The following is a 20,438-nucleotide window of genomic DNA, read 5'->3' as shown; positions in this document are numbered from 1 at the left end:
CCTGACTAGACAACCACTGAAAAAATATATTTATAAATATATATAAATTTATAAATATATTTTTTTGAAAAGACAGTTTTAAAAAAACTTACATCGAAAAGCATACTCCTCTCCCACTCCGCTACCATGGCTACCACTCGCTTCGTCCGCCATTACGCTCTGCCGAAAAGAATTATGGGATAGGTAGGACGGGAAAGGATCCACCACACCCATCCTTCCAATTCGGGGAAAAGGAGGACGTATTTGTGGGCCGCATTTGAAGGATCCTACGAATTTGGACAGCCTTCGTCGCGGCGCTGTGACGTAACATCCTTCAAATGAGTACTCCGAAGGATGTAGACCCTGAATTTGGACACAGCCATAGTTTTGGGTTTAGGACCTAAGCTACTTAACAAAGATGACTTATGCTTATTTAGAATGCTGAGAATTACAGCTTTTAAAGCAATAATTGTTTTTTTGGAGAAAGCAAGAATGTTTGGTTAGATTTAGTTTATACAGTACACTATGGAGAGGATAGCGTGAAATTAAGAGCAAAAGTATACATTTTGAAAAGATATGTGCAACTCTAAAATTAAAGAATATTCCATAAAATAAAGGAATACATATTAGCCTACCATTAACTAAATAACTATTTGTATAATTGTGTTAAATGTGTTTGAATTGAAAGACATGATATATATATGCAAAAAGATTAGTTGTTGGACATTAGATGTGCCTTATTTAGAATTGTAAACCTATGTATTTGTTATGATAGAAATAACTGTAAAGTAGTGCTGTAGCGGTGCGTCGATGACGTCGACGCACGTCGACGTCATATTTTTTGCGTCGACGCTTCTTTATTTTTATTTTTTTTACCATTCCCGGAGGTACAGCTCGCCACACACACACACCGCCCGCCGTGTTATTATGTCATGTTTTCTCCCTTTCTTTCCAAACCGCGACAAACGCCAGTCTCCTTTCTCTGCAGAATGTGATAAATCCGCTCAACCAATCACAGCGCACCATTCCACGCATTGTAAACAGTAACGGTGGCGCTTTGAATACACCCGGCATCCTAGTTTTCCTTATCTACTTTGCACTTTTTGATCAACAAACAAACAAAAAAATGAATACATTTGACGGCATTGATGAACCTGTGGTGGATTCTGCCGTAGGGAAGAAACGTAAGCCATCGAAATCTAATCATTTACGTGAGGAGATTAACAAGATGAGGCACGCGGGAGGAAGAGAAATGCCGACTGTTGCTTGTTCTCACACGACAGCGTCAAACTTATGTCGAATGCTGACACGTGAACCCCAGGGGATCTTTTAAAAAACTTTCAATTCTTGTACTCAGTCAACGAAAACCGAGCAGGACCAAGCCATTTTACAGCTGATCGCCGTCAAAAAATTTCAGAAGGTATTTCTTAGCGATGGCTGATTGAATGTAGCCTATGTTTAGTCCAGTACGTGCTAAATATAAGATTAGTATTGACCGAGTTCAGAGGCTGTCATGTGGATCAACTTACTTTGTTGTGTATTTTCAACAGTTTCAATATGAAAAATATCTTTTATATTGATTCAATGGATTAATTGCATTTAAAAAAAAAACGTGTCATGAATTTATTGCATTTTTGGGGAAAAATAATCTGTTTTTATAATAAATCTTTGAAAATAAAAATCTGGATTTGAATTATTTGTTATTATAACCTAAAGATGCTATGTGAAAGTTTGAAACAGAAAATAGTGGTTTTCATCTTGCCACTTTCTTGGTAAAGAAAATATTTTTTTTACTCAGATTAATCAAAATGGATTTATCACGTTTATACTATATTATTCAGAAGTAAACATTGTAGCTGACAGTGTGTTTATGTCAGAATGTTTATTTTTTAAACCACAACCTTCTAAGTGCTTCTTTTACTGATATATTTAACAATATCTTTTGCATTTCTCATCCAAACAACGTCAAACTTGGCACTGCACTTACTCGTGCCCAGACAGCTGTCGAGTTTGAAATCCATCGGAGTAACGGTTCGAGAGATATGCGAATAACAGACAGGATAATTAATTCAAATTAGTCGTTAGATTAGTCGACTAATCGATAAAATAATCGCCCGACTAATCCTTTAATAAATAATCGTTTACCCCAGCCCTACTGTAAAGGGACTATTGTAATGGGGTTGTGACGATGAGGCAGGAATAAAGCGGAGAGAATCCAAATGCAAGTACTGAATTTAATGAAAACAAACAGGGCGAACAACAGAACAAGGAACTCAGGAACAGTTACAAAGAACAGCAAACAACTTCAACGACCGACAAACCACAACTGAAACACAGAGGTATAAATACACAAGCAGACAAGCTAAACAAGATAACAAGGGGGCGTGGTAAATCCGAGACACCTGTAGACAATGAGCAAACAATTAACAAAATGACAAGACACATGGCAGGATCACATGACAAACAGGGAATCACGTGACAGACAAGACAAAACCCACACCGTGACAGGGGTAAATCAAGGGCACGTTCAAGTTCAAAACGGTGCGCAAAGTTTTGCTACGGTTTCCGGGTTGAACATCATGTTTCCTGGAAACGGCGTGCACCGGTGTGCAATGGGGTTTGAGATGCGTTTTCTCTTGTTTGGTGGGTGTGTCAGAACTGCAGTCCAATCAGCAGCAACATGTATATAAAGCACGCGGTATTAAAGTGAACTCGCACAATGGGTTCAAGGAAAGTAATTTACAAATGTCTTCGATGCAGCTCGGTATACACAACAACTGAGGATATTAGAAGACATGTTTGTCGTAAGTTTTATTGTAAAAATATAGGATATCAACTAGGCTTGTTGCGATAGTCGGTGTTACCGGTGATACACGGTGTTTAACCCACCTACCGGTCATAGCACTTGACCACCGGCACCGTCACCATCGTGTTGAAGTTTTAGCCTATAGTAATAAAGCACTTAATTCAGTTAGTGACTACGTGCCTTCGTTATTTAGCGTAAGCGGAACGTTCACATATCGCGCCTAAAAACGCATAGAAAACGCTAGGCGCGCCGCGTTCTCCTTTTTCCAAAGCGCTCGGGTGGTTGCGCTCCGGAGGCATCTGTCGTTGCTAAGCTTGGTTCTTGTCACGCGACCTGCGGTGCGCTTGCGGCATTCTGAAAAGTTGAGATGTTTTTATCTCGATGCGGCGCGGACGCGCTTGGAAAAAACGAGCTTCCATTATGAGCGCGCCTACATTTGAAATAACGAACTTGCGCGCGCAAAAGACGCGATATGTGATCAGGCCTTTAAGCAGCAGGTGTCCGATTTCATTTATCATTTGAGGAGAGTGAGGCGAGCTAACTGGCAAAGGATGGCGGAAGATCTGGTTTCAAAGAGAAATGCAAACGTGAGTTTAATTTTTATATTAGTTTTTTTTTTTTTTTTTTGCACTTAAGTGTCCAGTGATTATTCGGGTAGGCTACCTTATTTAACGAAGTTTTTGATGTTTGTTCGTTTCATATTCGATGGTTGTGCGGTGTTTTTTTTTTTTTTTTTTTTTGCTGAAAAAGGCAGGCACTTTATTTAACGAATAGTGATTTTTTTTTATATAATTTCTTGTTTGATACTTGCACGATGTGTGCAGTGGTTCGTTTTAATAAATGCACTTTAAAGGTGTTTCATAAGTGCTTTTGTTTAGTTTTTACATGGTGTGTTAAGTTATTATTCATTTTGCAATAAAGATGTGTGTAATACAAGCGAGTGTCTTATTGTTTTGTGTATTTTTATTAAGAATAAAATAAATTAACCCATGATTAATTCAAACAAATGCTACTGAATTGCCGCTAATTAAAGTGAAAGTAAAATTGAGACGTGTGCACGTCCGCATTTTCGGCCACCCGAAATCCCTGACACGCAACCCCGGTGACACCGGGATTACCGGTTTTTTTACACGTCGATTAACCGGTGGAAAAAATCCGTCACCGCAACATCCCTAATATCAACTTGATGTAGTTGTTTAGATTTTTAGCTTCATTGCAAGTGTATGACATTTGGTATAGAAATAAACAATGGTAATTAAGTGCTTTTCCTAAAAATGAGAAGGAAAATACAGGGTATTAAAACAGTATGAACTACAAATAAAGTCAGTATGTGAGGCTAAATAGATGTGTATTAGTCTGAATTAGGATGTGTGCTTCCATTTCAGTTTCCACAAATCCCTTCACTCGACTGGGATGTCCTCTTTTGTTCTGGGCGGCAAGTGCAGTACCTAACATCGGGCATATTTTGTAGTATTAAACACATATTTATACCGACTTCATCAGGCTCCGAAAATTCTTCACAAAGAACACAAAGAATGGCCTTCTCAGCTGCCATAGTTGCAACTCTTGCGTCATCAGAACAGTGTGTTCAACGCATCACCGTTTCTGTTTAAAAAAACGTTGTGCAACGTTTTGTCGGGGCTGAACGCAGCCCAAGTGTAGGCTAATGTATTAGCCAATTACTAAGCTCAGATTCATCTTACCAGTTAAAATGTAGTCTGTGCTTTTCTAATTATTTATTTTAAATTTTTTGATTTTAACTTATGCTTTAATAAGCTTTTTTTTATTTTATTTTAGATTTTAGATTGTAATGTTCTAAAGTTCTTCTAATAACCATAAAAATGTACCAACGTTAATAAACATTTCGGTAACACTTTACAATAAGGTTCCTTTATTAAACATTAGTAAATGTATTAACTAACATGAACTAACAATGAGCAATACATTTACTACTGTTTTTGTTAATCTTTGTTAATGTTAGTTAATGAAAATAAAGCTGTTCATTGTTTGTTCATGTTAGTTCACAGTGCATTACCTAATGTTAACAAGATTTTAATAAAGTATTAGTAAATGTTGAAATTAACATTAACAAAGATGAACAAATGCTGTATAAGTGCAGTTCATTATTAGTTAATGTTAACTAATGTAGTTAACTAATTAAATGAACCTTATTGTAAAGTGTTACCAACATTTCATATACAATTTAACACGTTTGTAGGTCTATATTGTCTCATTTATCATTGTAGCCTTATTTAAGTTGATTTTCTTTACTGTATATTTATTTTTGGACTGATAATGGTTAATAAAGTCAAATAATGGTATGACAGAGTGTCAGTCATTGTGTTCCTATTGGTCAGTGTTAGAGGATCTGTGTAACAACTGAGGCTTAGCCTGACAGTTAGCCTGCCCTGCCCTGCCCTGGACCAGGCTAGTTTCCCAGCATAAGTTGCCAGAGTAACTGAGTTCAAACTATTTTAAGTTTGCTTTATGAAACAGAATCAACCGACAACAAGTCTGACTAACCAAAATAAGCCTGGCTTGTATTCTAATCTTGTTTTATGGAACAACCCTCTGGTCCATGAGAAAGCATCCACTCTGTAGCCAAAATACCCATTATTGACTGTTATGTTTCAAGTTTCATTATTTATTTTTTTGTTGCAAGATTCAATTTAAGAGAGACACATTTAATTTATAAAGCTAGGCCCTATTTATTCTCTCTCGAAAATCCCTTGGAAATCTTTCATGTGCTATTTAATAATTAACTGCCTTGCAAGCCTTGTTCCACTTCAGACCTTAAAGGAATAGTTCACTTTAAAATGAAAATTCTGTCATCATATACTCACCCTCATGTTGTTTCAAACCTGTATGAATTCAAACCTTCTGCTGAACAGAAAGGAAGATATTTAGAAGAATGTCAGTAACCAGAGAGTTTCTGGGTCCCATTGACTTCCATAGTAGGAAAAAAATATACTATTAATTGATTTATTTACTCACTCACGGATGCCTATTTTAAGGCATGATGGATAAGTCATACCTTAAAATAGACATTTTCAACATCTCAGACACACCATCTCTCTGTCTCTCTATAGAGAGCCACCTTGGCTTCATAGCTAACCCAAGTGCCATCTTTAATAAATGCTTTCTCTACAGGGCCTTAGTGCAGAGAGAACGGGCAGAAGCAGTAGAAAGTGGTGTAAATTACTGTAATGTCTTTCTAAGTTTGGGATGTAATGGTTACTTTGCAGAAATGAGGCAGCCAGGATGCAGCCAGAGCTGCAGAGTCCCTGAATCATTTACTCAAGTGATTCGTTCAAAACACATTTACCGAATAAAGTCCTTGATGTGCAACACAAATCTCACGTGACTTTACCTCAACAGTTCGGATAACTTGACTCCGCCTTTGAACGTCATAAAAAAATAGGGCGCAAGTCATTTATGATATAAAAAAGAGAGCCAAAAAGGCCTCCCCGATTACAGCAACATCCATTTTTTACAGTTATTTGTTGCTAGTTTCTAGGAAGTGATGTTCTTTAACACATGAGATGGAAACGGTGCTTTATTCGCAAATGTTTTATGCGGTATTCCAATTCTGTTACTTTGTGAGTTGGAACCATTTTAGTTGGAGCAAAAATAGACAAGGTCTAAAATGTTTAGTCAAATTATATTAATTTATTGTTTGTTGAACTGTTTTATAAATACAAACACATACAGTAAGTCTATACGGACAAGCAGTTAAACCGTACAAACCATTACAAGACCATTATATAGATATATATTTGTCAAACTGTTTCCATTCCAGACAGTATTTCTTCCTGTAGCCTACACTGTAAACCCTAACAAGTTGAGACTACTCAAATGATTTGAGGAAAGTGGTTGCTTAAGTTATTTTGAGTAATGGAAAAATTCAAACTTAATTGAGTTGACCTAATGTGGTCTTCTCATTGAATTAACTTAAATGTTTAAGTAAAGATAACTTAAAAGGCAAATGGACTAAACTCAAACTTGCCAGTTTATATTTTGTTTAGTTATTAGTAAATAAATACATTTTAAATAAATTATAAATCATTAAACCAAGTTTTTCACATCAACAGCTTTATTAGGATTACATTACATATCTTAACTTCTATAATGCATACTGACTGAACATCGTATATTAACATTTAATCAGTAAAAAATACAATTACAATACTTGCAGTAAATTAAATCAATTGATTAAAAATGTATTTAGAAATCGGTCATTTAAAAGTGAAATTGACCAGATCAGAACAATTGATCAGAACAATTAAAAGCACACTGTAATGAACAACAACAGACATGTTTGTCATCTACTTTAACTTATCTTTCACCCTTTGTAATAGTTGTGTGTGAGTTCCTCAGTTGTCCTCGGTGTGTGAATAGATAGATCTCAACATCATACAGTCACTTTTAGAATGGGTTCAAATATTCAAAATATGCTGGAAAACCAAAAAATGTACAAGACCTGGATTTTTTTTTTCTAAGAACAATCGGCACTTTAACTGCTCAGGACAAACAAGTGACACATGAACATCCATCACAAAACAAACAAACAAAAAACAGTTGTCGATCATCCAGGTAACGACACAGAATTAAGAGTGAAAATTATTATTTAAAAAATGATGTAAACTTTTGACCACATCTGTATGTGTGTGATACAGGAACAAGGAAGCATCCATTTGAGTGTTGAGAAGCTCCTTTAGGACTGAGTGAGTCATTGAATTATTTACTCAATCGAGTCATTCGAAAAACACAGATTAATCCATGAATAAAACAAGTCTGTGTTTGTGAGTGAGCCATTGAATCATTCACTCAGCCGATTTATTTGAAAACTGATAAATTCAGGATGGAAACGGCAGTGTTGCTTGGAGACATGCAACAGATTTGCTGTTTGGAACTATTTTAGTTGACGGGGAAAAAACAAAGTAACTTTCTAAAATGCAGGTCACTCAGTATTAACTTATGTTTATTGAACATAATTGTAATTACAAACACATAGTCTATGTACAAGCAGTTATACAATACAAAACATGAAGAATTGTGACAGTGTTGATACACTGTAAAAAATAATTATGTGGCTTAGTAAATATTACAGAAATATTTAACTTTATTAACTTAATAAAATCTCTGAATATCGTTTACTTGATTGTTTGAGTTAAACATATACCAAAATAATTGAGTAAAAATTCAACAGTTAATTTTATCTAAAATTTACAGTCATACTTAAGCTTTTTTCACTAAAAGAATTTAGTATTTGACTAACCAATTATTTCTGTATAATATACTTAATATATTTGTGACATTTCTATCAAAATATTTGAGAATATTGAATTAAACTGATCTGTTTCAAGAAACAAAAGTATTACAAATTACAAAAGTAATTCAAATCAATATTATTCATATATTTAACACTCTTAGGAAATTGAGTAAGTTCTGACTCCTTTTAACAGAAGCAAAGGCGAAAACCCTTCCTTGAACATACTAATAAAGTTATTGTAAGAAATGAATAGTTAGGCCTACTATCACATTTGTTCAACATCACCTTTCATTCTCTTCCGCGCTAAACCCCGCCCAATACCAACATAAGTAACATTTGATTGGCTCTCCTGTACCTCATATCTCCAAGATACACCCAATGATATCTAACGGGAAGTTACAATCTTCCTGAGTCTAATGATTTATAATACTTTATCTCTGGCATGTTCGATGAACTATAAACGATTAAATATATTACAGTCCTTCTTATTCTTGCTAATATATTTTGAAGCTTAAATATAAAATATGCAGAGACATTCATTACAGGAAGCTCATGGTTTTTTTCCATGTCTGATGTCGTATTTTCAGTTTCACAGTGTGGCGCATCGTTCCGAGGCGCTGATTGGTGGAGCGTTGAGATGGGCAGGTCGGAAACGTCATTCATTAGGGACTCAGATGAGAGAAGGGTCTTTTTGACAGTACTCACTTTACAGAGCTTAACAACCTGTTCGACCAGAGCTCAGTCATCGTGCTTTCTTTAGCTGCTACCTTTAAAATTTGTCTCTGAATATCTCAAATGGCTGCATACAAGTTGGTTCTCATTCGCCATGGCGAGAGCTGCTGGAACCAGGAGAATCGCTTCTGCGGCTGGTTCGACGCCGACCTGAGCGAGACAGGGGCTCAGGAGGCAAAGAAAGGCGGTCAAGCTTTAAAAGGTTTGTAAGTTTGTTTAATATTATATTTTCCAGCATTGTGAATGATGAGCGTTGTACATCTGCCGTCCTAAGTGTATATCAGCATTCTAGATTGTTTTTTGAAAGAACATGTCATGTACATTACGTCTACATTGAGAATAACTTTACCTGCTTTGTCTTACTTTTGTTTGCATTGAGATTTTTGCGTTTTAAATAATAAAACTCAAACCGGAAAATTCAAATGACTTTCAGAAGACTGACATCCCCGGCGCTACCCCGCCTTCGACGTGACGCGTGTAAGCTCTGAACCAATGACCTGGCAGTTTGCCTATTACTGACGGGTGTGGGGCGGGGCCTACGTGATGCGAACGTGCCGCACAGAACGTGATTTTACACACCACGTGCTGAATTTCCCATTAAAAAGTGACTTTTTTTTTAACGCGATTACTGTTAAGCAATGTTTATATTTTATAAATGCATTGTAATACCATTTTTATGATAGTTTAAATAAAAATTATATGTAATATATATTTTTTTAAATAAATTATGAAATTAATTTGTATTATTCTAAGTCTATTAAATTAATTTGTATTCAATGTATATATTGATCACAATGTATTGATTTGTGTTATTTTTAATTACATCTGCCATAAATAAATCTATGCTGTATCACTGTCTTTGCAGATGCAGGGTATGAGTTTGACATTTGTTATACCTCGGTGCTGAAGAGAGCCATCCGGACGTTATGGATCGTTTTGGACAGCATTGATCAGATGTGGCTGCCTGTGCACAGGACCTGGCGCCTGAATGAACGTCATTATGGTGGTCTCACTGGGTTGAACAAGGCTGAGACTGCAGCCAAGCATGGTGAAGCCCAGGTTAAGATTTGGAGGCGCTCATTTGACATCCCCCCACCAACTATGGATGCAGATCATGACTTTTACAGCATCATCAGCAAGGTGAGGTCTTCAACCTCATTCAATCATTGTCATTTTAATCACTAAATCTTTTTAATCTGTCATCGTAATTAGTTATTCCCCCTCCTCATATACCATAGATTTTCAAATTATATAAGAAACAGAAATTCATGAGTGTATAAATGCATATCCCCAATGACAGCATCCCTATTAACATTATTATCTGCATTCCTGCATCCATTACAACAATCTCAGAATTCATAAATCATCTTAACATACAATATTCCATCTGATTTTATGAGTGTAAAAACTTGGGGTTTTCACTGTTACATGTTGCAGTTTGTTGCAACATGTTGGTATTACATTTTGAAACTGATGTGCTAGTAGTCAATAAGTGCAAAGGCTCAGAAAACAAAGGTCAAACCTTATTTGTATAGGAAACTGCATTCTATGTCCCAAAACAAACAAGTCAAGAGTTTCTATTAGCTAAATGAGCAGTACTATTGGATACTGTAACTGACATGTTTAAGGAACATTTCATTATTGCACTAATTTTGTCTTGTTGGACGTCCTTTCTTTTTTTTTATTTTTAGGACAGACGTTATGCTGATTTGACCGAGGACCAGCTGCCGCCTTGCGAGAGTCTGAAGGACACTATTGCACGGGCGCTACCTTTCTGGAATGAGGAGATTGTGCCTCAAATCAAGGAAGGGAAAAGAGTGTTGATTGCTGCTCATGGAAACAGTTTGAGAGGCATTGTGAAACACTTGGAAGGTAATTGCAGGATCTTTTCAAACCCTTGTTCAGTGTTCTTCTCACCATCATTTAAATTTTCAAAATAACAGGAAAATTCATGGAAATTAAAAGCTTTAATAAGGATTTTTTTGTTGTTGTTGTTGTTAAAATATATATAATCTGCAAGAAATTGCTCTTTATGAGTCGCTCTCCAGAAAATTACTTTCAATTCCACAAAAAAAGCAAAATTGGCTGTTTACTTTGTTAGAGTTACTTTGTCCCCCATGGAATGACATTCCTTCTCTATATAATAATTCCTTCTCTATATATAATAAAATAAACTGGTAACACTGGTAATCACTATGAACTAGTTGCTTATTAGCATGCATAATACTGGGATATTGGCTGTTTATTAGTACTTATAAAGCACATATTAATGCCTAATTCTGCATGAACATATTTTACAACACTTAATCCTATCAATACCTAAACTTAACAACTACTGTACTATTAATAAGCAGTAATTAGGAGTTTATTGAGGCAAAAGTCGTGGACCCTAATTGGACCCTAAACTAAAGTGTGACCAATATACTTTCAGGTAGTTGCCAAATCAGCCTTTCTCATTAACTTGATCTACTAAAAAACTAAAGCTGAAATAAAAAAAATAAACCTATATAAACATAAAAAAGACAAAACCGCAACAAAATTACTAAAACTTTAAAAATAAAACAAAAAAAAATCAATTCAAAATATTCATAAAAACGATAAAAGTAACTAAATACCAAAATAACACTGACCATAGGCAGGTAAACGCCCTAGTCTAGACAGATAATATGCACAAAAACATCTTATTTAATAAGTTATACATTTAAAAATTAAACCTACTACTTGAGGACATTTGATTGCTGTTTTAGAAATAGTTCGTCACAAGCTCTTATGAGAGGTCACGTTTCAGTTTTTCTACAGTCTCATAGTGTTTCCTCACAGGTATGTCTGAGGAGGCCATCATGGAGCTGAATCTGCCCACAGGCATCCCTATTCTTTACGAGCTGGACAAGAACCTGAAGCCCATCAAGCCCATGCAGTTCCTCGGAGACGAAGAAACTGTTCGCAAAGCCATGGAGGCTGTGGCAGCCCAGGGCAAAGCCAAGAAATAGAGTATTTACTTTAAACTTTTTAAATTATACATCAGCACTGAATTACTTTAAACAAGACTCCCATATTTAACATCAACGAGACGAGCTCTATCGGATAATTGTCTACGAGTTAAAATAAATATAGGACCTATTACCATAATGTAATTCTAGAATTTTGCAATGGTTGTGAGTATTTATTAGGTAAACAGTTTACAAGGACCACATATTTTTGTTTGGATTTGTCTATGTAATTCATTCCATAATTTACTTTATCTCCACTTTATTTTTTTTAAGAATATTATGTTTGGTCATGTATTCTCAATGCAGCAAGTACATTTCTTTTCACATTAAACCAGTGTTGAGACTGAAAACCTAATGACTGTTTCGTCTGTTGGCCTGCTTGATAAATTGTACAGACATAAGCCGGAACATGTAAACTTATGCCAGTCGTTGTTTATTTGATGATGGTTTTGCAGCACAGTATGAACCAATATATAATGTGTATATAATGTTCTGTTTTACCTTTAGTTATGTATGCCAAGCACAATTTAGGCTCCCATAGTCGATGCATTTGGCCTGAAAGGGATGGGTCTCCATAATAGATAATTAAAGGGATACTCCACTTTAAAATGAAAATTCTGTCATCATTTACTCACCCTCATGTTGTTTCAAACCTGTATGAATTTCTTTCTTCTGCTGAACAGAAAGGAAGATATTTAGAAGAATGTCAGTAACCAGACAGTTTTTGGTACCATTGACTTCCATAGTATATTTTTTTCCTACTATGGAAGTCAATGGTACCAAAAACTGTCTGGTTACTGACATTTTTCTAAATATCTTCCTTTCTGTTCAGCAGAAGAAAGAAAATCATACATGTTTGAAACAACATGAGGGTGAGTAAATGATGACAGAATTTTCATTTTAAAGTGGAGTATCCCTTTAATGTGCACATTAACACTTATCAATGCAATTTCTCAATGTCACTTTTTAAATGTCAATGATACAACATGTCTCTTCAGGCCTTGTTCCACATCCTTCAAATATTTGGTTTGAAAGACTTTATTCTGCTCCACAAACTTCTCAAACAGATGAAGGCCACCGCCTACTCCAAAATAGTGAGACTTAGTTGCCAAATAAACAATCCCATCCTCAGCAAGCAGGCCACAAAACACACTATGAAGAGAAGAGTAGTAGTCTGTGTTGTATATGGTTTCTGATGTGAAGATAATGTCATATTTTGGCGATGAGGTTTTATTTCGCATAAGTGTGAGAAAAGAGTTCCAGTCGCCCGAGAAGAAACCACAATGATCTAGTAATTTCTGTGATGCATTCAGGGCTTTCCTCTTAGATGGTGGACTGCTATTTTGCTCCTCTGTCTCATCATCATCTTCACAATTGAGAAACACATTTGGCACTGTTAACTGCTCTATCACAGTGCTGTTATAATCCTGGAAGTCAACTTTGATGGCTCCTCTCTTCAATGCAAGAATGCCAAGTAGACCTGCTCCACAGCCCAAGTCTAACACCCTTTTTCCAGTGAAGGTCTCTCCTTCATCATCAATGTACTCAAGAAGATCATACGTGCATTCCCATATCTTAAGTCCACCCTCATACACTCCAGTGATGAGGTCAGAGTTTTGATTAAGTGTTTTGGCCAGTATCTCCTCACTGTCCTCTAGTTCAGGAGAGGTCTTCTCGAACACTGATTCATTGAGACAGAGCAGTGGAGGCAGGGCACCTACTGTGATGGTTTCAGGCACCCAGTTCTCAATGTGGGAGAGAGGATCCAACAAAGGTTCGTGCTCAATAGCATTCTTCATCTTCGTTGGGACGGTTGCACTGGCGTCCTATAAAAAGATACATTGTGCATAATGATCTTGACAGATGCAATCACTGGTTACTTTCTGACATGTAGCGTGAGTTACGAGACCCACATATACTTGATTTATTCTTTCACATAACTGATAAGATAGAGTATAATTTGGGGCATGTGCGTTGTACTTCTCAAGCATAATTAAAAAATATATATTAAAGTCAGCCGACTAGCATTATTAGCAAACATATAGCCGGAATTAACAAGCTATACATTCCCTTACCGAGCATTTAAGATCCACATCTTTTGCGTTGTCGTCTTTGTTTTCTTTATCATTTATTTCTTCTGTTTGTAAAGGTATATCGAAGTTGAAAGTGAATGCCATGTTTTGTACTATTTCTACTCCCGTAGTGAGCACGTGTGAACAGCAGCTACTGTCGTTGCCTGAACGAATTGTTCTTTTGAGTCGGATCTTTTCAATGAATTGGTTGAACCGGTTCAGAAAATTGTCCGAGTTATTTAAACAGTGCGAATTTTACAAAAACACGTTTGCACCCAACAGATGTAAATAAATTTTAGTAATGTAAATGCTAATTATAACTTTGTTTTTATGGGCTGAATTATTACTGCATCAAACTGGGAAACATTAAATAACACTGAATACATTTTAATAGTACTACGTAACGTAATAGAAAAACACATAATAAATAGCAAAGTGTGCCTGCATATGCCTTTATTGGGACATTATAGAGCACTACGCTGGGGGTTTAGGGTCCACGCCGACGTAATTACGTTTAGACGTAAAAGAATCACTGAATTATTTCTTGAGCCGTTTCTTTGACACAAAACGTTCGAAAGAACCGATTCGCGAAAATGACTTGGACATAATTCAAACTACAATTCCCACAGTTCTCTGCAGCAGTTTGGCGGAGATCACATAACATTGAACATAACTACGATTTTTTTTTTTTCATTAAATGCCACACTATATAATTGAATTTTGATTATTAATAATATAAAAAATATCATAAAAAGTTTCCATATAATATTTCCGCTTTCCGCACTTTAAACTCCATTTCCCAGAATTCCCACCGTGACAGCTCACATCCCTGCGTCAGACAGACAGACAGCAGATGAAATCAAAGGGGTAGAAACTGCTGCTTCCATTTATTTGTCTCCATCTGTCCCGAAAAATAAAAATCTTTCAGCGGTATCATGAGTTGAGTCCATCGCAGTTTTAGTCGAAGATCTAGGCCAGGTAAGAGAGCCGACTGCATGCATTTCTGCCAAGCAGTGATATGTGATGTTTAGCTCTTGCTGTTTGATTCTGTCAGCTCGAGGTACTAAACAACATCACTATTAACCTTTGTCTTATCACTGATGCGCAGTATATGTTGTATGTAGCCTATATTTTTACCCATAGTTTTGACGCTGTGATTTGATCAATGTACTAATTTACCAAGATGTATATTTTTGTCTTAATTATCATTTTAAAGGCACAGTCTCTGTGAGATTATAGTCTGTTTATGACATGGGGGATGGTGTATGAGGTTGGCCATTTCTACAATAATCTGACAGCATTGTCCACTGTTACATCTCTTTATGCTTATGTCTATTTGTCTCAATTCCAAAGTTACATATGGGTGGTGTTCCCTACACATAAACTGTTGTGGTCGGAATGTAGACTGTCCAGATCAGTATCTCACAAGTGAATTTTAGTTGGTTTTTTTTATTCTAACTGGGGGCACGCCTATCTGATTCATAATTTTTTTTTTTTTTTTTTTTTAGAACTTAGCGTGCCTTAGGTAATGTCTTCTGCCTAACTTACCTAAGCCTCTTTTATCATCCGAGGGCCTTTATGCATTTTAATCTCAAATTCACCTCCAGACTCTTTATGAGACGGTTTGAAAGCCGTCTAGTAAGATTAATGGTCAGATTACAACTACAAATCCAAGCAAAGACCTATTAGTAACTAGCCTAACCATGTTTTTTGTAAAAGTAAGTAAACTTAAAATGGGCTGGGCTTTTTTAGATGCATTGTTATCAGTGCAATCGTGCAAAGTAAACACTTGACAAAAGACGTAATACATCTTTTTATTATTGTATTCTGTCAGATAATCCATGTGTATCAGAAAACTAATGCATGCTTGCATTATTGGTTTGGATCAGTCCACACTAACTGCTTAGGTGGATACTAATCTAATTGGCTTACAAGTTGAGCACGGGGGGAAGTGTCAGTGAGCAAACTGCAGGACATAGTCAGAGGAACGTGCTTGTGCCGATATTCAGGAAGTTGGAACAAGTAAAGAAAAGATAACATGTTGTCTTTCCAGGGGCTGAACATGCGTCCCTGCTCTACAGTCATGCACCTGCTGCTGAGATGCATGCGCGGGTGTTGCAGGCAGAGTCGCATGCCCAGAAGACTGAGGCGGCCTCTGAGTTACATCAATCTGATCTTCAAATCTCTTTATTTTAACTCGCTCACTAACTCTGATGTGGTGTTTGACTCCATCCTTGAACCAGTGTTTTGGATGGTGGAGATTGTCACGCGCTGGTTTGGAATGGTAAATCTGTCTTTTCTCATAACTAACTATCATCATGTTATTTTCTTAAGATGTCTGTGCGTTTCTCTCACACCGTTCGCTTTTTCCTTTCTCTTTAGGTTTTTGTATTTTTAGTTGTCGCTCTTACCAGTTCTGTGATTTTCATCGCTTATTACTGCCTTCTACCGTTGGTCCTGCAAACGTACTCTCCTGGCTGGATAATGTGGCACGTTTGTTACGGACATTGGATCATAGTCATGATAGCCTTCCATTACTACAAGGCCACAAGCACTCCCCCTGGATACCCTCCAAAGGTCCCATGCCACAATCCAGTAGAGCTGATGTGTGTTTTCAATGTCATTCATGACCTAACATCAATTTTATTTCTTTATGTTGTTTTTTCAGATGAAAACTGACGTCCCGTTTGTGTCGGTCTGTAAAAAGTGTATCATTCCTAAACCAGCGCGAAGTCATCACTGTGGCATCTGTAAAACGTAAGAGTAAGAACAGGCTTATAAAATCGAATTAGTGACTCAATATCAGCTGCATTTTATACTGTTATTGAAAGAAAGTAACAAACATCCCTCTATCTTTCTCTTCAGCTGTATTCTAAAAATGGATCATCATTGCCGTATCCTTTTTAAATCACCATATTGTTGGCATTTTGAAAAAACGTCTTGCTATGTTTTACACAGTTCAACATTCAGTTAAAAGGGATTGTTCTCCCAAAATGAACAGTTTGTCATAATTTATTCATTCACCATCATGTTTTTACTAACCTGTATATGGACAAGTTATGTGGGCCACTTTTTTATACTTTTAGAGGGCTTTTACTGTAATTTATTATAATTTTATGGGGAAAAAAATGACCAGAGCTGTTTTCAAAATTTCCAGAAGTAAAAATCCCTTTCATTTTCTCCATGGAAAATTATTTTTTAACCAAAAAAGCTTGTTGAAGCCATTATGTGCATTATTTCAACTTATTTTTAAAAAATAATTAAATTTAACAATGCATTTTCTGGTGAAAAAATACATTCCCCAAGATTCTACAGAGGGTTGAAGTTCTTTCCCTTATTAAAGACGTTAAGTTCACATTCTTATACCTTTTGTCTTTTAGTCCTATTTTCAAATACGTTTTGGCTTTGAATTATGATTCATCTAAGAGCTGGTTGCTTTGGTTCTGGCTTATAGCTTTTTAACGAAGACTTTTTTTAAATCCCAATGGAAAAAATACTTCCGGAACAAAGGCTACTGAAAAAGTGAGGGCAATGTTGCTCTCTATTTCCAGTTTTGCATTCCACAGAGGAAAGAAGTAAAGTGACAATCTGGATTTAGATAGAATTTAAATTAAATTGTGTCAGTTATTAATTTAACAGCCCAGAAACATTAGGTGTTTCACTTCTGTGTAGTTGGTTCCTTAATTCTATATTTTCAGCTTGGCTTAACAACTGTGTTGGTCATTACAATCATCGTTACTTCTTCTCCTTTTGTCTCTTCTTGACCTTGGGCTGCATGTACTGTAGCATCAGCGGTCGCAATCTCTTTATCGATGCATACAATGCCATAGATGTAAGGCTTTGTTTTTAATACATTTGTTGCTTTGTGTTAGTGCTTCTCTGTTTAGTGTAACTCATAATCTTTGTATCATAAAAGTTTGGATCTTTCACTTGCTCAAAGCTTGGAAAACACCTCGGTAGGCTTTTTTTCCCTCCACTTATTCGCATGAATAAGGTGTTTTGTGTAACTCCTCTCTTTCTGAAGGGTTATGTCTCCTTTTCTCTTTCTGTTCTCAAAGTCGGGGGTAGTGGGCATGTCTTAACTGCCAGCTGTCTCTCTGCCATTCTTTAGCAATTCAGGCACATGGAAGCGGAGAAACAGGGTGTTCCGGTGACAGGGATTGGGTTGCTCATCGGCATTGCGCCGTCAGAAGGCGTGGCTGGGAAGGTACTTCAGGTGCTTCAAGTCATTGTTCCTGCTGACAGCTTGGCTTTAGAATTGGAATTCGTCCTTTTCTGTATCACGGCTCATTATTTAACACTCTTAAAACCAACAACATGCTATAAAACACCAACAAATTATTTCTGACCTTCCTGATCCCAATTCTAACAGTAAACATTTAAATAGGTATTACTTACTGATTTTGCTTTTGTCACAATTGGATTAGGGAGGACTTACATGTGAACTTAAGACTCATTAAGCTCTGGTTGGTAAGATCTGGTGCACTAGATTTTTCATTTGGGGCAATGAATCAAGAAAGTGTACAGTTCTCAGATTTATGCTTATAAGAAGATAGTGTGCCTCCAAAAAAAAATGTGGACACTTGAGACACTTAAAAATGCATGAATTTATTTCCATCATATGACAAAATATAAAACTGAGTGGCATTTGTAAACAAATAAAAAAATTTTTTAATACACACACATCTTTTTTTGAAAATAAAGTAATTCTTTAATTCAGCAATGATGCATTAAATTGATCAAAAGTAACAGCAAAGACTTGTACATTATTATTTCAAATAAATGCTCAAGAAATATTTCTTGAGCAACAGTAAGGACTGCAGTAATGGCTGAAAATGTAAAATTCAGCTTTGGATCACAGGAATTAATTACATTTTAAAATATATTAAAATAGAAGTCAGTTATTTTAAATGGTAATAATATTTCTCATTATTACTGTTTTTGTATTTTCGGTTGAATAATTAAGCATAAGAATCTTCTTTCAAAAACATCAAAAAATCGTACCTACCCCAAATCTTTGAACGTTAGTGTATACATGCATAAATAATATAGTTGCTTTCATATAAATATCTATTTATATCATATTTTAAGAAGTTAAATTATTTAGTATATTGAATTTTTGCATTCATTTTTATTAATATAATAATGTATTATTTTGAATAATATAAAATATTTTTTTCTCTTCTGATGCTTTACTGGGTACAGGAGGTTTCACAACCTCCATACACCAACAAAGACAGGATGTTTCACAAGAGTATTATCTACATGTGGGTCCTCACAAGGTACGTCATTTCAAAAGGCTATTCTTTTACAGCGGCCCTAATACTGGTTTTATTATTTCTATAGACTCACATCTTTTGTTATGTTTGTTGGTTTTTCCATCAGCACAGTATCAGTCGCCCTTGGAGCTCTCACACTGTGGCATGCTATACTTATCACCCGTGGAGAAACCAGCATTGAACGCCATATAAACAACAAAGAGACCAAACGCTTGGCCAAACGTGGAAAGGTGAGGGTGACTTCAGCCCATTCCGAATCAAAGTCTTGACTATTCTATCTGTTTAAACAACAGGGTGATTGGGATTTAATTTTTCTTATTTGAGATCTCTTATAATTACATCAAATGCTTTTTTTTACTTTTAACCTTTTTTCTATTTTTAAAGGTCTATCGGAATCCCTTCAGTTACGGTAAAATAAACAACTGGAAGGTGTTCTTTGGTGTAGAAAAGAGAAGGTGAAATTACACATTTTGCTTGCTTTTCGTGGCAGTCTGCAGTCTTTTAAGCTATGATTTAATGTAAATTATTATAATTTTCTCCACAGTCATTGGCTGACACGTATTTTCCTCCCCTCTGGACACACTCCATATGGTGATGGACTGACATGGGACATTTACCCTCTTAAAAAAGACATGATGCCAGTCTGAGACAATAAAGACTTGACTGTATTATTAGTTGACAATGACCAGCACGCTCATCAGGGTGAGTCTCACCCGCTGTGCCAAAGCTGAATGCAGATCCAGGGCCCTGCTAACACGGGAGTCTCCAGAGCCCAGATTTAGACACTGATCTCAATGGATGACTTTTGCTCTTTCTGGCCAAATGAAAGGGCTTGTCCTCCAAAATTACAATGCATTTGGATGTTTTCTATCAATATTTTGTAATGAAATCATGGCAGTTGTCTGTGATATCTATGGAAGATAGGTGTGTTGCCATGAGGTTCTTAATGTATGATTGTGTAAAAATTGTTTTAACACATTATTTATGTCACTTACAGTATCATTATTTAAATTCCTCCTAAAAAAAACTTTCAAAAAAATTGCCTAGGATTTTATTAAATGTAAAATAAATGTTTTTCACTGCATTTCTTGTTGATTTTTTTTTTTTTTTACAGTTTCATCATCTTACAATTGCTTTTATCCTTTCTTTTTTTCTTCTTTTTTTATATTTTTAGATGCATCACTATGCATTCTAAATCACTGCCTTTAGGTGGCAGTGTACTATCATTTACTATTTCAGAATCTTTTACTAACTGCTATGTTTTGGAAAACATGTAAAATATTGCAATATTTAACTTAATATTGAAAA

General features: G+C 35.9%; 3 protein-coding genes across 8 annotated transcripts; 2 read left to right on the top strand and 1 right to left on the bottom strand.

Moving 5' to 3' along the window:
* Positions 1-8,644: 8,644 nt before the first annotated feature.
* Positions 8,645-12,134, top strand: pgam1a (phosphoglycerate mutase 1a). The gene is made up of 4 exons (XM_084093828.1): positions 8,645-8,991; positions 9,655-9,929; positions 10,481-10,661; positions 11,610-12,134. The coding sequence occupies exons 1-4, from the start codon at positions 8,853-8,855 to the stop codon at positions 11,777-11,779; spliced, it is 765 nt and encodes a 254-aa protein (XP_083949954.1). The 5' UTR covers positions 8,645-8,852; the 3' UTR covers positions 11,780-12,134.
* Positions 10,781-14,020, bottom strand: mettl18 (methyltransferase 18, RPL3 N3-histidine). Its single transcript, XM_084093827.1, has 2 exons — positions 13,855-14,020; positions 10,781-13,605 (listed from the first exon to the last, which is right to left on the bottom strand). The coding sequence occupies exons 1-2, from the start codon at positions 13,954-13,956 to the stop codon at positions 12,739-12,741; spliced, it is 969 nt and encodes a 322-aa protein (XP_083949953.1). The 5' UTR covers positions 13,957-14,020; the 3' UTR covers positions 10,781-12,738.
* On the top strand, positions 13,435-20,214 carry zdhhc16a (zDHHC palmitoyltransferase 16a; the record flags this gene model as incomplete). Of its 6 annotated transcripts, none has more annotated exons than XM_084093826.1 (11): positions 13,435-13,553; positions 15,905-16,135; positions 16,234-16,428; positions 16,520-16,608; positions 16,717-16,745; positions 17,550-17,683; positions 17,963-18,058; positions 19,057-19,133; positions 19,237-19,360; positions 19,515-19,585; positions 19,675-20,214. In XM_084093826.1, 10 exons carry the CDS (start codon positions 15,914-15,916, stop codon positions 19,775-19,777), a joined length of 1,140 nt encoding a protein of 379 aa, XP_083949952.1. In that variant the 3' UTR covers positions 19,778-20,214. The 6 variants fall into 6 exon arrangements, with proteins under 6 accessions (XP_083949952.1, XP_083949950.1, XP_083949951.1 ...); XM_084093824.1 differs by having other exon boundaries at positions 13,436-13,553; positions 17,963-18,067; XM_084093825.1 differs by lacking the exon at positions 13,435-13,553 and adding an exon at positions 14,673-14,829.
* Between the last annotated feature and the right edge of the window lie 224 nt (positions 20,215-20,438).

Source organism: Abramis brama (assembly GCF_963993115.1).
Source record: "Abramis brama genome assembly, chromosome: 19".
Classification (NCBI taxonomy): Eukaryota; Metazoa; Chordata; class Actinopteri; order Cypriniformes; family Leuciscidae; genus Abramis; species Abramis brama.
The sequence above is the reverse complement of the archived record's forward strand: the minus strand, read 5'-3'. Positions and strand labels throughout refer to the sequence as shown.